At 40.3% G+C, this 16,685-nt stretch overlaps 1 protein-coding gene across 1 annotated transcript in view; it reads left to right on the top strand.

Moving 5' to 3' along the window:
• The first annotated feature begins 6,497 nt into the window (after positions 1 to 6,497).
• Positions 6,498 to 16,685, top strand: part of trpc7b (transient receptor potential cation channel, subfamily C, member 7b) — a 108,829-nt gene continuing 98,641 nt past the window's right edge. Inside the window, exon 1 of the mRNA XM_066716706.1 lies at positions 6,498 to 6,632. Coding sequence (XP_066572803.1) covers positions 6,631 to 6,632 — 2 coding nt within the window. The 5' untranslated portion in view covers positions 6,498 to 6,630. The remainder of the gene's footprint in view (positions 6,633 to 16,685) is intronic.

Genomic DNA, 16,685 nt, shown 5'->3' on the forward strand with positions numbered 1-16,685 from the left:
GCCATTAAAGGAAACACACACGTCTCACACTGTGTGCATTCAGGTTCATGTCTGCACTGATATTAGGATGTGGCTTCTCTTATGAGTCACAATCAATCATTTACAACATCTATGAGAAATTAAATGAAATGGGAGAATAGTTGAGGTGGGGTTTGATCTCGGTGACACTGTGCATGTTTTCTTGTGTGTATGTTGTAAAAAGTGCTGATGTGTGAGACCTTACCTATGAGCTATCTTGTGGCTGTGTAGATGCTCCAGACCCAACACCACACAGGCAGCAGTAAATCTGTTCAAGAAAAGAGACCAACAACAAAAAAGCTCAGATAAAATGTAATTTGCAATCAATTCTGATTAAATAGGTACACAGTTCAACATCATTACTGTTGGCAGAGCGAGCTTCTCTACCGAGGCACCATGCAGCTCAGTGTTTCACTCACACGGCCCGGGGCTCAGGAAATGCGTCCGCGTCTGGATCCATCTTTAGGTCTCCGCCAACCACATACTCCATTTTGAGGCACACGTGCCCGCTGGTCTGGAAGGCTCCAAAGTAGTTCACCAGGAACGGGTGCTGCTCATTGTTTAACGTCTCAAAGACGCGCCTTTCGCACATGAGGCTGGGAGAGACAAAAGACAGACAGCAGCTGAAAATACATTTATCAATAGCTTGCTTGAAGAAGTCATGTGGTCCCTTGGTCTAAAGCATTAAAACCATGATGAGGTTTATTTATCTTTGCTCTGCTGAGAAACCCAGAAGCCTCACTAGAGACAAAAGAAAGCCATACCTGCCAAAATCTTCACTGCCTAGATAGTCTGCCTTCTTCAGTGCTTTAATGGCGTACTTCTCTCCAGTGTCTCTGGCCTCGGCAAGCAGCACCTGTCAAAGCAAGACAGATTCAAGACGGGCAAACTCCGCTCTCGAGCCCAGGAGCGACACTCACAACACAAGCATTTAGAAATACGTCCTCACTAATTGCACTTACAAGTCACAGACAATGTTTCTGTTACAGGTTAGAAAGTGGACGTCAGTTCTAAAGTGTCCACAAATATGTTTTTGGAAAACTGGTGTCGAGCAAATATCTATTCTCCACATCCTCGGCTGAATTACCGATCGCTTGGAGCCACCACACATTATAAAGACCATGACTCGGGTCATTGGGATATACCTTTCCAAATGTCCCCTGCCCCAGGAGAGCAAGGCACTGGAAGTCGCCGTGGCTGGTGTCGGCTTCGACGTGGCTGGTGTCGGCTTCGACGTGGCAGGGGTCGGCATCGACATAGCAGGCGTTGGCATCGACGTGGCAGGCGTCGGCATCGACGTGCCAGAGGTCAGCATCGACGTGGCAGGCGTCGGCATCGACGTCCCAGAGGTCGCCTTCAACACGGCTGACATCGGCATCGACGTAGCAGGCGTCGGCATCGACGTGGCAGGCGTCGGCATCGACGTGCCAGAGGTCGGCATCGACGTGCCAGAGGTCGGCATCAACGTGGCAGGGGTCGTCATCGATGTCCCAGAGGTCGGCTTCGACGTGGCAGGCGTCGGCTTCGACGTGCCACAGGTCGGCATCGACGTGGTTGGCGTCGGCATCGACGTGGTTGGCGTCGGCATCGACGTGGCTGGCGTCGGCAGAGACGTGGCTGGCGTCGGCTGAGGCGTGGCTGTCGTCGGGTTGGTTCTTCCGTGACAGCCACCACCACCAGCCTATGACCGCCAGCAGTCCAGGTAATGCGTAGGGCAGGAATGACCTAAACCCCATCTTCGCTGGAATCTCTGTCTCCAGGGGAGTCTGAGGCCCGATGGCACCCCACCGGGCCTCTGTCTCTCTCTCTGTCTCTCTGTCTGTCTCTGTGTCTGTCTGTCTCTCACTCCTTATCAGAACAGAAACTCAGAGAACCGATAACAATATAGAAAGGCTTTCGCTACGTAGAGGATAGTGGATTGTCTAACAATGTTTGCACAAAGTCAAAACACGTCCGTTCTCTCTCAGGTAAGCACAGCAGTGGAATGCTTGGCATAAGGAAGGTGGTTTAGAACTCTGGAACCTCTGTGATGTCACACTGGCCAGATGATCATCATACGCAATGCTTGTATTGATGGGGGGGGGGGGGGGGTTGGCGGTTTGTCTAAGTGCCCAATAACCTAAAGCCTGCGAGTTAGTTCATCTGCTTATCGATGGATTTAAAGTTTCTTATCAAATATAGGGGGGCTAAAGCCGCACTGAATAGGGTCTGACTTGTCCTCTATACATGCATATATGTATGTATATATGTATGTATGTAGTATTGGTAAATAAATCATTCTGACCCATTGAGGTCTGTAAATAGGTTGTGGGATTGACGTCTGTATATAAGGCTCTAGTGAAATGCTGGGAAGTTACCAACAGTGCATGTTTCATATTTAAAAATGCACTGAAAACAGCACACATATCTCCAAATCCTAGACTGGGGGCCGGATTAAATCAAATGTTTGACCCACCCGCTAATAGCAAACTACAAACCTGTACCTTATAGTGGTTATATTTATGATTAGAAGAAAGTGGCATCTAAAAATGAAGCCGCAACTGAGTACAGTTGTCTAGTTCTGTATTAGCGGATGGGTCAAAGTTTTGATTTAATCCCAGCCTGGGATTCTAAAATCCTGAATACACTTTCTTTAAAATAACCTAATATAAAAAATAAAAGTGGAATGGCAGCTGATTTCCATGGAATGACAGGCCTGGAATACTGAAAACACACTAAAAACATAATAGGATTCTTTTCACACACACACTGATTTACAAGCAGGTCTCACAGATGAAACACTTTGGACGTTGTATGGTTTATTGAAAGGCAAGCTCCATGATACCACTCCCTGCATTGACAACACAGAACCATGCCCTCTCTCATTTGATTGGTTCATTTACTGTCAATACTAAGCAAACCTTATCTACTGCAGAAAAATGCACAATACTTCATATTTGATTTCATAAAACCTATTGCTTTAATATTAAAATGGAATGAAATAGAAATTACTTATTGAATGTCAATTTCTGTGAAGAAATGGATAAACAATATCATTTTCTGAAGTATGCAAAGCAAATAAAGAGAGTTAATCAGTTAATTATCATGTCTTTATTGCTGTTAGTTGCTCATTAATATTCTTTATTATATCTATGCAGACACTTTATTAAGGGTGATTTACAATTGTTTCAAGATATCACCTTATTTTACATACAGTTGCCCATTTACTCAGATAAGGTTGAACTTGCAATGTACATTAATGTAGATGACAGTGTGTATATATATGTATATATGTGTATATATGTATATATAATAATGTGTGTGTGTATGTGTGTGTGTGTATAGACAGTGAAACCTATTTGTGCCATTTTTTCAGTGCATTTTCAATATTCCAGGCCTGTCATTCCATAGAAAGCAGCTGTCATTCCACTTTTATGATTTATATGAGGTCATTTTAAAGAAAGCGTATTCAGGATTTTAGGATTCCTGTGTGGGATTTGGAGATTTAGACCACCCTTCTGAATTGGAGATTTAGACCGCCCTTCTGTTTTCCCCATTGTAGTCTATGGGCAATCCGTTTTGTCATTAGTTTTATTCTGTCCCTTTATTTTACAGAAACATTTCCTTACAAACAGCAAATCGCTATTAAGTACGGGTCTGTAATGGATAAATTGCGTTTTGAAATAAATCAGGAATGTCGCGTTTTTGGGGACAATCGTCATGGCTTCCTGCTGTTGCTGTGCGGCGTCTCCTCGCAGTCCTCTCCTCGCTGGAGTCCCGCAGCTCGAGTCCCTGCCCTTTGTAAGTGAGGCCCTTCAGAAGGGGGGCACTGAGGGATGGCGAACCTTTCTTGGCTGCAGTGCCCAAAGTCTGGTTTGTATACTTTGCTAAGTGCCAAAGGGTGCCGATGATAAATTAGGGATATAAAAGTTTATACAGGGGCTAAAGGGCATTTTTTAACCAATATTTATATCATGTTTTTGTTGTTACTAAGTTATTAAGCAAACATGCCAACAAAATAAACCGCAATACAGAAAAATCTAAAAACTATATACAGATAGAACCAAACCCCTGCATCCACTGCCAACCCACCCCCCCCGCAACACCACCACCTTGAACTTCCGCCCATGTCACTCTGTAGTCTGGAGAGCAAGTGCAGCTCCAGTCTGCTAATGGGAGTCTGCTGCACAATATGCTGCACATATTCTTCCCAACAAAGATTATAAATATGCAGGTTCCATTATTGTCAATCTACAAATATAAAAAAGCAATAGTAATAGCACTTCACTAGCTCGATCGTTTGTGGAATATTTTTGACAATGAGAATCTTTAATCCTCATTCAAATGAAATCAATCAATCTTAACTGTATATAGTGGAACACCATGCCAAAGCATGTCACAGCATTAAAGAATAAGTGCATCATACAGTGAATACATCATTTAAATATTGCAGTATTGCTACAGTGCAGTCAAATGCATGAATCACATTTCAGTACGCATTATATTTGAGGATTATAATGCTGAAGTACATTTCAAAACCCCATTTCAATCACAATCTACCCCCAAAACAAAGTCCCGCAGATTGTCCTCTTGCCCTGCCGTTACACACAAGTTTGTTCATCTGGCTGCATTAGTAACCCTTCCATATTGCTTTGCGTTTTGTTTGCACTTGCACTCAATCATTATCAATGCACCTTTTTCAATGTATATTCACTTCATATCTACTGCTTTTACATTAAAAAACAAGAATAAAAAAATATACATTGTGCAAAATAACACAGTGGTATCAATGTACCATGAGTATGAGTGCACACAAATGCACTCTACAATCAAATGCATCATGGATTTATTTTTGAGAATTCACAGCTTTCTTTTGCCAACTTGATTACGTTTTTCAATTGTCAAAGCTTTAAGTATAAATTATTGTGGCCATTTCTCCATTTTTACAGGAGATACCAGTAAACGAAATGCTTGTTCCCTGCGTGTTTGGAAAACACGTCCATTGCTGCCACAATCCGTCAGCACAGGACAGACTCAGTTTTTGTCCTCGTCCTCTTGGTCCACAGCGCCGCCCCGCAGCACAAACAGCATCATAACATGAACATCTCACTCGTGAAGGGCAGCTCCACCAATGGGAGTGGAGGATCCTGCAGTTCTGCGCAGAACAGCGCAAATCTGCGCACAAAGAGCCCGGCCTGAAACAGAATATTCACGCAATAACGCGAGCGCTGCCAATTACTCGGGGCCTTCAATTCAAAATGAACACAAAAAAGAAATCACATATGAAAATGGATATATCATATCGCAGAAAAAACAACCCATATAGCAGAAAACAAAAGTCATACACCAAAGTGGATATTTGACATAGCACAAATAAAAACTCGTATACCAAAGTGGATATATGGCTTCCATACCAGAAAAATTATGTCACTCTGCCAAAACAATGTATAGCAAAGTGACGTGGTGGAGATGTTGGGTTGGACATGCGCAGTGCGCCCAGCTGGTCAGAGACGAGAGGATGCTTCACAGGTCACAGGCGTTAGAGCCGGATGAGGGAGCGTTTATGTGCATGATCGCTGAGTGTACATATACATTAACATGCATATATTATAGCACACTTATAACCGTTTTGAAATGATTGGTACTGTGTTTGTTATTTATGATGTATTCATTGCTCTATTTGTGTTTCAGTTTGGTGGTGACCAATGTGATGCTGTTCAAGTTCATAACAAACGGAGGCAGCATCACATTGACACAACATATCGGCTCATAATCAAAATCAAGGCCAGCCAATTAGAGAATTGAAACCGATCTAGTTTCATGACTGCACAGTACTGCCCTTACATACGTATTGTGATCAAATCGTCAATGAAGTGTCTGCCACACACCATATGTGCATATACAGTATGTTAATGCTATTTTTCGCTCTGGGTTCACCATCCCTGGTATAAGAGGTTTGTTTTTCTGTTTTAAGTAAAATCTAGTTTGTAAAACATTATGTTTTATCTAATCAAACACAGACATTATTATAATTGTGAAGGTCATCAGATGGAGCACTACATTTGGAAAACGTTATTTAGTTATCTGCAAATCAATTAGAGATATCTGCAAATTATTGAAAGATATCTCATTTACAAGTACTTTTAGAGATATCTTCAAATTTCTTCCTGTATGAAGCCCAAGATTATCAATTCCTGTTCATTTGTTCATTCATTTCTGTGTAATTGAATGAGGAAACAGGAAGTGATCATCTAAAAATACAGGAAGTCATTTGAAGATATGCTGAAATGATTTGCAGATTTATCTAAATCATTTTAAAATATTTCTAAATCATTTGATGATATTTACAAATAATTGGCAACTGACTTTACATTGAAACCCACAATAAACTGTCCAGCACTTTTAAAATGCGGTTATTTCAGGATATATGGTTATAATATCAGTATCATTAGAAGGTAAAGTGCGCACGTCATGAGCACAGGGCGGGCCTGTGCTGTGTGCGGAGCGCCGGTGAGGCCTCTGCTTGGTCCGTGTCTGCGAGTTAAAGACGCGGTTTGTTCTCATAGGAAACATCGCGGCTTCAACTGTGTGACTGAACCGCATGCCATTGTATCAGAGAATCACAGACAGATAATGTAAGTACTCTTCAAGAAATGTCCAGTTGATAGCACTTACGCGTTATATTTGATAACTTTTAAAACAGAAATTGAAGTTAAGATGTTCTAGTATACGAAAACACGCAAAGACCCTTTTGACTATTTCCCTCTATTGAGAATACGGCATTTGTGACTTCTGTAGCCTCACACACGAATCACACACTCCTATTTAAACTCAAGATAATTAATTGATGGCACACAAGAAAACAGCTAAGGCTAAATTGCATTTGCACTATTATTATTATTATTATTATTATTATTATTATTATTATTATTATTATTATTATCTTAAATACACGGTATCTAAACTCCCTGTCATTGTTCATTCTAACCACACACAGCACACTAAATTAAAATAATCTTCCAGAATGAGTGAGAAGAAAATGTGCCTTTAACTGATAAGACTTTTGCAGGAATAGTTAGCATTTCATCCTCTAAGCAGAATGAACACAATGTTTTGCACAACACGTACATATTTACAGCAATGAAGACAACATTAATGCATAAGGAAGATGTAATTGGCTCCTTTAAATTGCTTAAATGGGTCATGTAATGTGCATGAGGGGAACAATGTTGGAGAGAAGAAACTCCTAGCTCAAGCCACTGAAATATTACATTCAGGTTTAATGAGGGAATTGCTGCTATCTATATTATACTATTTGCATCCGTCTCAAAGGCCGTACCTTTTTATTTCTTATTTGTTCAGTCTTGCCTTCCCTGTTAATTGCTCTAACACCACGATTCTTTCCAGTCTAATTGTAAAGCAGAACATTTTTTAATGTGAATGTTGTTTATATGATGATGAAGGTTTGACATTTCTCCCTCCCCCTGGTTGTTCCTGAGCACTTGTTCGACTTGTCTGCATGTTGTGGTTTCATGTTTTCTTTTCAGTTCTAAATTCAATCTGAAGTCTTTACTCATACATTCATAACATTGTGGTTGTTAGCATCATTAGTACAGCATTAAGCTGGGGAGCATTGCCTGCAACTCCTCAGATGTCTTTACTTTAGCCATCGTTGCATTGTCTTTTTCTCTGCATCTTCAATACTCAATAATTAAAGGGCAGCTAATCATTCAAGCCTGGCAGTTCTTCCCAAAGGCCACAGTCTCTAAGAACACCATTAGCAGTCAAATTACATTAATCCATTACAGTGTGTTAATGAAATCCCCTATGAAGCATGCATACAAGTTCAATTACACAGCTCAAACTCAAAGGTCACTATTGCGATTATTAATAAATAAATAATTAAAAAAGAGTCCGCTTGACATAACTCCAAATATCTCCTGATACCAAACTCATAAACCATTCAATTATAACACAGAGCAGTTATGTATATTACAGTATATGCCATTGAAAAGCATAAATACAATCGCAATATGATATTTTAGAATAATACAAGCTAATGCGATATCCAATGGTATATTAAAGATAATAAGCCTTTTAGAAAACCAGATGTCATTTTTAGAAGTGAAGCTTTAATTCCTGATGGATAGTATTTGTTTATTATTATTATTTATTTTGGGGTTGAGATATTATAGTATATATTTTATTGAAATCTTTAATTAACTTTTCAGTGGAATACATATTTTACAATACTAGTGCTATTCGTTCTTCCAAATGTTCAGACTCATTTGTTAAAAATGCTGACTTTTTACTCTTCTCATAATTGTATTTATAATTCTTGAATCACTTGACTAGACATTGACAGCTTGCTTAAATGTTCTGGCCTTACCGGACAGAGAAGATAATTAAAGTTTGATTTCCCGTTAGGGTTATTTACTCTTGCAATCACCAATACTTCACAACTCAGTGGGTGGAAAACTTGAATCTCCTATGAAAAGTTTGTAGAGATTCAGGTTTGCTAAGGATCATGTGCTTGACGTAATTGGATACTTCCAAGAGTCTAAGACATTTTAAGCATCATTAAGACACTAAAGCATCAACTGTATGGACAGGGTCACGGGGTTAACTTTGTACATTGTTACCCTTTGAGCTCTGGGATTGATTTCCAGTTGAGTTTCAAATGAAAGCCAAAGAGCACAGCCCATGCTAAAAACTGTTCATTAATGTGAACCAGAGGTACAGGAGGAGGTGGCAGCAGGGGTTAAGCTTGAGGCTGAGATAAAACTGTAAAACTATCATAGATATTTCACATGGCATTCCCCTGACACCAGCACTTAACCAGTGTAAAGTTCATTCGCATTTCATGAGAACTAGCCCTTTTTAATCGATTTAATTCAGCTTCCCCACAACACATCTCAAATGGCACTTTCAGCCTCTGTACTCTAAAAGTAATTGTACAATTTTAATAATATGTATGTATATTGTTTTCCATTAACCACTCAAGTGTATTCATATTATTCAGAAATTATATTATTACTGAGGCTGATGTTTAATATTTTGTCCTACAGTTTTCTTTTTGGTTTTCTCTGTCTCCCTACAATACTAAAAATCAGTCTGCTTACATATCTGTGCTAATATCTCTGATAAAGCTGTCATTGTAGCGCAGGAATTGCTCTCGATCTTAATCCACAAGGTCAGTTCAATAGAAAGGAACTCCTAGGATAAAAACACTTTTATTGCAAGTGAAGTTACATTTGAAGTTCAAATTATAATTATTGTTGTTGTTGTAGACTATGTGATCAATTAGTTTTTTTTGTTTTTTTTTGTAATAACCTCCAATGCATTTTTAGCACAAACCTTATGCTTCCACAAGACCTGTTCTCCCAGTTGCGGGAACGTTCTGCTTTAAGATGAGAGGTTTCCATCTTCTGAACTCTCGAGCAACTGATGCCTCCCGAGCTCGGGCTGCTTGAATGATGGGATATGACAGCTCTGTTGTGTTATACCTGAGAGCTAACAGCTTGTTTTCTGCACAGTATCAGTGCTGCTTCCCTGGGGGCTATCTTGTTCTCTGTGGATTTCACAAGTTCTGTTAGGGCCCATCTAAATATAAACTGTTTTTCACAGGCAATTTCCCTTCATCGTCCATTTCTCATCTCCTGTAACATTACATTTGGCTCAAAACCTGGTAGGCGACTGAAGTATTCCTTTCATTGTTGCTTCTGCTCTGAAAACCAAGAGATACAACGTGAGGATTAATGCTAATTAAAAGCTACGGCTGTCTTAAAGCATACACAAATTACAACGTTGCCTGTCTCTCTCTGTTAGAAAACGGCAAACTAATATCCTTGTACAGTCCACATTTCTTTTCAGAGAATTACCTCCCTTCAGAATTCGCCAGGTCTCCTTTATTTATTTACTGTGGTCAGCAGAAAGCAATTAAAGTTTTACTCATGTGGAATCAATAGTAATGCCCACAGAGTAAGTACACTTCATTTATTTATTTATTTGTGCATTTATTTATTTATTTGTTTGTTTCTTTACAATTATTGACCAGCTTCTGTGTGATGTCTGAGTGGAATCTTCACCTGGGAAATCAGGAGATTCTCCTAACCCTTTGAGTCGGGCCGACACTGTGAAGGGCTCAATCAATGCACAGTGGGGCTTTTGTTCCTCAAGACACTGCTATTTACCAGCCTGCATGAATCAAAGTAACAGTGGGGTGCTGAACTATCTCTATCAAAGCTCCTGATATGCTTCAATCCCTTTCAAGGCCCGACCTATTTAGCTCTTGAAGGCAAAAGACAAAGGCTGCTGTTTTCTAGAACGGTGCATTTCTGTAAATAACTGTGTATCTCATGCTCGGCTCACACAGAAAATGTAAATGGTGGACTATTTGATGTAAGGTCTTTTTTCAATGCAGGTTTGATCATTTTTTTCTTGTTTTATCCTACTGCATGTTTTACATATTTTGTGAAAACGTGGATTGGGGTGAGTGCCGCTAGGGTATTGTACATCGAGACAGACCCACGTTCTTTCTTTCTCTTCCTTTTTGTGTTAGAAAGTCTACTGTCAATTACTGTCTTGAGCCTTTAACACTTTGGGCATTATTACAGGCCAACTTTCTGTGTGGGAGAGGCTTTCTGCTGCTGTACTAGGGGTTAGGGTTGAAATGCACTTTCTTCTTAAAAACAAAATCAAAGACATAGAACACACGACTTCGAAGGGAAATTGGATTCGATTCTTTCATTACAGAAATGGTAAAGGGATTACTGCCAACCATCATCCAGTATCTGATGAATAGAGATGCTTTCCTAAAATTATTATTTGTCGAGGTTACATTTTGCAGCAGACCTGAAAATACAAATGAGTTTTTAAAGATTGAATATTTGTGATTACACCTTGGAAGATATATTCGATGTACACTAAGTTCACGTGTCGTGCTTACTTGGATATGCAAATGTCAGATCATCTTTACGTTGTACTTATTAATTTATACATCAAGGGAAATTTAGACCCCTTACATTCAGACAGGATATGAAAGTAGACTGACTCTTTGATAGCTCTGAATTGTACTTTTGTCATGTACAGCAATCCGACTGCTTGCTGTGATGTTTTTTTGTCCTCAGAACCTTTTTCCTTCACAGCGCACAGGAAATGCGAGGCCCTGCCACCCGGCCTAAGCCTTGGTTTGTCGTAAGAGACCTCGCCTCGATTCCGTTGCCATGCTCGCCACACTGGTGCCAAAGAGAGTTGCCTCCATAAACGCGTGTCTCTCCCTCTTCCGACTGAGAGCTCGTGTCAGGGTGTCCCTTTGCCAGAGGCTGCTGGGCCTCCTAGCGGCTGCATCACAGACCCTCCCCCTTGGCCTCCTCCAGTTGAGGCCACTGCAGTGGTGGTCTCTCAGGATTCACTCTCGCCGCGATCGAGCATGCCGTGTCACAGTCATTCCGGTGTGCTGGAAGGAGCTCGGTTGGTGGTGTAGGCCTCAACAGACAAGGAGATCTCCGGTCGAGCAGACTATATTGTCTTACACACCGCCTGCTTCTGTGGGTGCAGCTCCGGCTTCCCTCCAGCAGAGCAGTTCACCTCCCCGGCCTGTCCAACAGGTCTCTCGGGGAGACCCCCTGGTCTCGGAATGGCGCCTCCACCCGCTTGTGATACAGCAGCTGTGGAGCCAATACAGCACAGCGGAAGTGGATCTCTTCTCCTCAGCAGAGTTCACCCACTGCCACTATGGTTCTCCATCCTAGGGATTGGCGTGCTCAACATCCTCCCACTGTTTCCCCTTCTCCCGGTGGTCCTGGAGAAGATCAGGCGAGAGTGAGCGACAGTTCTGCTAATAGCGCCCTGGTGGCCTTGCAGACTCTGGTTCACAGACCTGATCTCCCTCCTCCATGGGGAGCCCTGGCAGCTCCCAGTGAGAGTGGACTTGTTGTCCCAGGTGCAGGGCACGCTTTGGCACCCCAATCCGGGCCTCCTCCAGCTCTGGGCCTGGCCCCTGAGCAGGATCGCTTGATAGCCTGGGGTCTGTCAGATGCGGTAGTAGCCACTATTCAGTTGGCAAGAGCTCCCTATACGAGGCCGCAGTATTCCTACCAGTGGTGGAAAATTTCACACCTGGTGCAAAGACGAGGGTCATGACCCAGTTAATTTCGCCATCAGGGACGTATCATTTTTTGACAGGAGCTGTTGGACCAGGGCAAGTCCCCGTCCATGCTCAAAGTGTATCTGGCGGCCATCTCCACATGTCATGTGGTTCAATCAGGTTCCTACAGACGTGCGCAGAAACCCCTCCCCCTTGGGAGTGCTTCCTTTTTCAGATAACCAGTGATATCGATATGATTTATAATGAATCAATTTATAATGCTACTGAGCCCTACAAAAACAAGACGTTAGAAGAGCACAACCTTTGAGTCTGAAAATTACCCTTGTTGTGAGTACAATGCACTATTTTATTTTTCACAGGTTAATACCACACAAAATATAAAAAAGCACATTTGAGGTTTTATCAGTCATGTTCATTCAAAATTCAGATTGCATTTCATTTTAAATAAGATATTTTGGATTATATTTACAGGAAAACTGAAATGCAAAGCTAAAGTGTGCTGTCAGAAATGCAATGCGGACATTACTAGACTTCATTTGCAAATCTACTGCACTCCTGCCTCAGAATGAGACCAATAACAGACCCTGAATTGATATAAAACTTTTATCGTGATTATTGTTGTTGTTGTTTTTGATATCTTCATTGAACAATGTCACAAAAATTTAAAAAGTTTAAATTGTAAAGTACTTAGATAATGAGTTAATGTTTTCTTTTGCTTAGTTTTGATTTGTCTTTTCTCAAAGGTAGATTTTTGCAACACAGAGATTGCCCATTAAAATCACTGGTATACAGAAAACATTTATTTAACATGACTACTGGGAAAGGTTTTTAAGAAGATAAGCAGATTTACATCTAAGAGAAATATTGATTCTCCTGAGAAGATCAAAACCATATTGAACAAAGCAGATCTATCATATTTTGTGATCAAAAAAAGTTCTCTATACAGTTGCACTGTACCTTGATTATAATCTTATCCACTGTATTTCTCATCAGAAGACATTTTTCTGTATGGCTATATGTATATGTAAAATGTATATTCAAGAAATACTTGGGAGGGTTCCTTTCTCACCTCCTTTCCCAATATATACATAAACAAAATTTTACAAAAAGAGCATAGCAAAAACACACACACACACACACACACATTGGATTAATTAAAGACACAGTTGGAGGATTATATAAAATTCAGGTTTGAATCATTTATGATAATCTTTAGTTTATCCACTTTTTCAGGTCTCTGTGACCCTTTCAATGTGATTTTTAAATAGACATGTTTGTGAGTATTTTTGCATTCTGAATATGTCCACACAGGATGAATACAATGTCAATGTCCACACCACATTTGAGTGGACTGGCTTTCATGTTGGAACAAAGGGGAGAGAAGAATAAATATTTGAAGAGGCCTGAACTATAGAGTGTAGCTTGTGGTCAATGTGCTAAAACAGGGGTTCCCATCCCTGGCCCTGGAGGACCCCCTACTTTGCTGTTTTTTGTTTCAACAGAGCTCTCAGTTACTTAATTGAGTGCTTAATTGTCCAATAAGTTCCTGAATCAGAGCCTTTTAATTATTTTAAACAGGGGTTTTAAGTTACGTATAGAATTGTATAAGGAACATATTAAAGAACCAACTCTTTATTACACAATTTTAAAAGTCCAATCAGATTGTTACTTCATTTAAGGTTCAATTAAGTAATTGAGAGCTCGGTTGGAACACAAATCAGCAGGGTAGGGGCTCCTCCAGGGCCAGGGCTGGGAACCCCTGTGCTAAAATGTTGACCATTTTCTCAACACAGTTCTATAGGTGTAGATGTGTATACATTCAAATAGTTTTGGATTACTTATGTGGAAAATACAGTGAGGGAAAAAAGTATTTGATCCCCTGCTGATTTTGTACATTTGCCCACTGACAAAGAAATGACCCCAAGAACACCATCCCCACCGTCAAACATGGAGGTGGAAACATTATGCTTTGGGGGTGTTTTTCTGCTAAGGGGACAGGACAACTGCACCGCATCAAAGGGACGATGGACGGGGCCATGTACCGTCAAATCTTGGGTGAGAACCTCCTTCCCTCAGCCAGGGCATTGAAAATGGGTCGTGGATGGGTATTCCAGCATGACAATGACCCAAAACACACAGCCAAGGCAACAAAGGAGTGGCTCAAGAAGAAGCACATTAAGGTCCTGGAGTGGCCTAGCCAGTCTTCAGACCTTAATCCCATAGAAAATCTGTGGAGGGAGCTGAAGGTTTGAATTGCCAAACGTCAGCCTCGAAACCTTAATGACTTGGAGAGGATCTGCAAAGAGGAGTGGGGCAAAATCCCTCCTGAGATGTGTGCAAACCTGGTGGCCAACTACAAGAAACGTCTGACCTCTGTGATTGCCAGCAAGGGTTTTGCCACCAAGTACTAAGTCGAAGGGGTCAAATACTTATTTCCCTCATTAACATGCAAATCAATTTATAACTTTTTTGAAATGCATTTTTCTGGATTTTTTTGTTGTTATTCTGTTTCTCACTGTTAAAATACACCTACCATTAAAATTATAGACTGATCATTTCTTTGTCAGTGGGCAAACGTACAAAATCAGCAGGGGATCAAATACTTTTTTCCCTCACTGTACATGTGCTTTTGTATTGTCGAAGTAAGTGATTTCATGTAATGGAGAATGGCTGGCCAGGTGTTTAAATGTCTTACATAGAAATCAATCTGTTGAAAAGTGGAATTTCAAAATTGTAACTGTTATTCTGGTTTGAAGAGACGTTTAGAATAATCATCATAACCAGATCGACATCGCATATGAAATTGCATCTTTTATTTTTGAGCCTGCTAGTCAGCTACTGTCTCTGCTGTCAGGCCTCGTCTCATACTACATCATTGGGTTTAACCAGCTGTGCTTGGGTGATGGCAGCCATACATTATTCTATTAGTATTCTTGCAGAACTAGGATGAGCTTTTGGTTGCATCATGACTGGGAACATTTGCAAAGACTGAAATATGAAAGCATTAATACTACACCTAAACATTATTAATTTGGGAATTTCAGTGCTAATATATAACTATTAATATGAGGTTTGTTATGTTTCCAAAATGTTCTCAAGCCAATCGTCTTAATGCTGCATTTCTTAATTTTATAATTTGAATGTGCGTATGTTTTTTTTTTTATAGTATAAAACTGCAGATTGAAGAACGAAATCACCTCCCAATATCGAGGACTGCTCATTGGGATGGCATGTCCTTGGCCAACGATTTGAACCATGAAAACCAACAAATAATCTTTTGTTGTATTCAGCACCCAGCAATTGCATCTGTCCAAGAGACTTCCCACTCCCAGGGAGAGTTGTAATCGCCCCCGCTCCATCTGTATGGATGCCCTCAAAGCCCTTTCATGGATTAAAGAAGGTGACCAACACCAAGGGTTTCGTCCCAAAAGAAGTGGAATCAATCAAACATATCCGGTGTTCAGTTATTCCAATCACGAGAAAGCAAAGGCCTCCGGTGTGATGTACAGATGTCGAAATGAGTAATGTAGAAGAGTAGATATTTTCAGCACAACCTCCCTAACTTAGTGAATGGAAAATATAAAGGAGTTTGGTCGCTTGAAGAACCACATGGTACTGCATTGTACTTTATTTTGAACTAATTTTAACCACACTAACTAGGCCAAATGTATCATTTATTGTATTTCAGTTCATATTCTTGGTACACAAATCTTCACATATAGCCTCTTTATAGCTTTGTTTTATTTAGTCGGTCTGTAGGGCTTCTTTTTCCCTCAGGTGTGTGTTTATCAGTGTTAATTCCATCTTCACAGGATGGTGCAGGGTCAAAAACGACATATGAAAACCCTATGAAGACCTCTAGAATCTCATTCTATTTCCAGCTACAATGTAAAACGTGAATTTGAAATGACTTCCCATAGCACTGACTTTTCAAGAATTGGTGATTTTGTGAATGCTCCATATTGCCATTTAATGCCGGTAGAAAAGAACCTTTTGAAAAAGGCAAGGCAAAGGATGTTGCTTAAAACTGATTAAATCTGAGACTCATTCAACAGTCTATGATTCACTGGCTTGCTATAATAGACTCCATATGCCACCGTTTCTAGCTTCTTAAACTTTTATAATTATTTTTAGCTGGTGATTGAAGTCAGTTATAATAGTATGCAGTGCTTGCTATTTTAAGGCAAGGGTGATTCTCTTTTTCTGTGTGGGTGAGTGTGTTTGTGTGCATACTGCAGACATAGATATTTTAAATGTCATGCATCTTCTCTGTTTGTCTAATAATGTAAATCATATTGTTGTTAATCTGTGCTTTCTAGGAGAATTCTAGCTACATCAATAGGTATCATTTATGCCCAGCTCCTCTGCGATAGCTTATCATATTTAGTCTGTCTGTTTTTATTTGCGCTGCATACTTCTTCGTGGTTAGACAAGAAAAAAGGTGACGCTTCCATCAATTCCATCATGTCTTCCTGTCCTTTTTTACTGGTCAATGTCCTTTTCAACACAAGTAAAATCAAATCAGATCGAGCTCATTTCAATTCCAAAATTGGTTTCAGTCCCACAGGGGCTTTGATTT

Source organism: Amia ocellicauda, chromosome 11, assembly GCF_036373705.1.
Source record: "Amia ocellicauda isolate fAmiCal2 chromosome 11, fAmiCal2.hap1, whole genome shotgun sequence".
Lineage (NCBI taxonomy): Eukaryota > Metazoa > Chordata > Actinopteri > Amiiformes > Amiidae > Amia > Amia ocellicauda.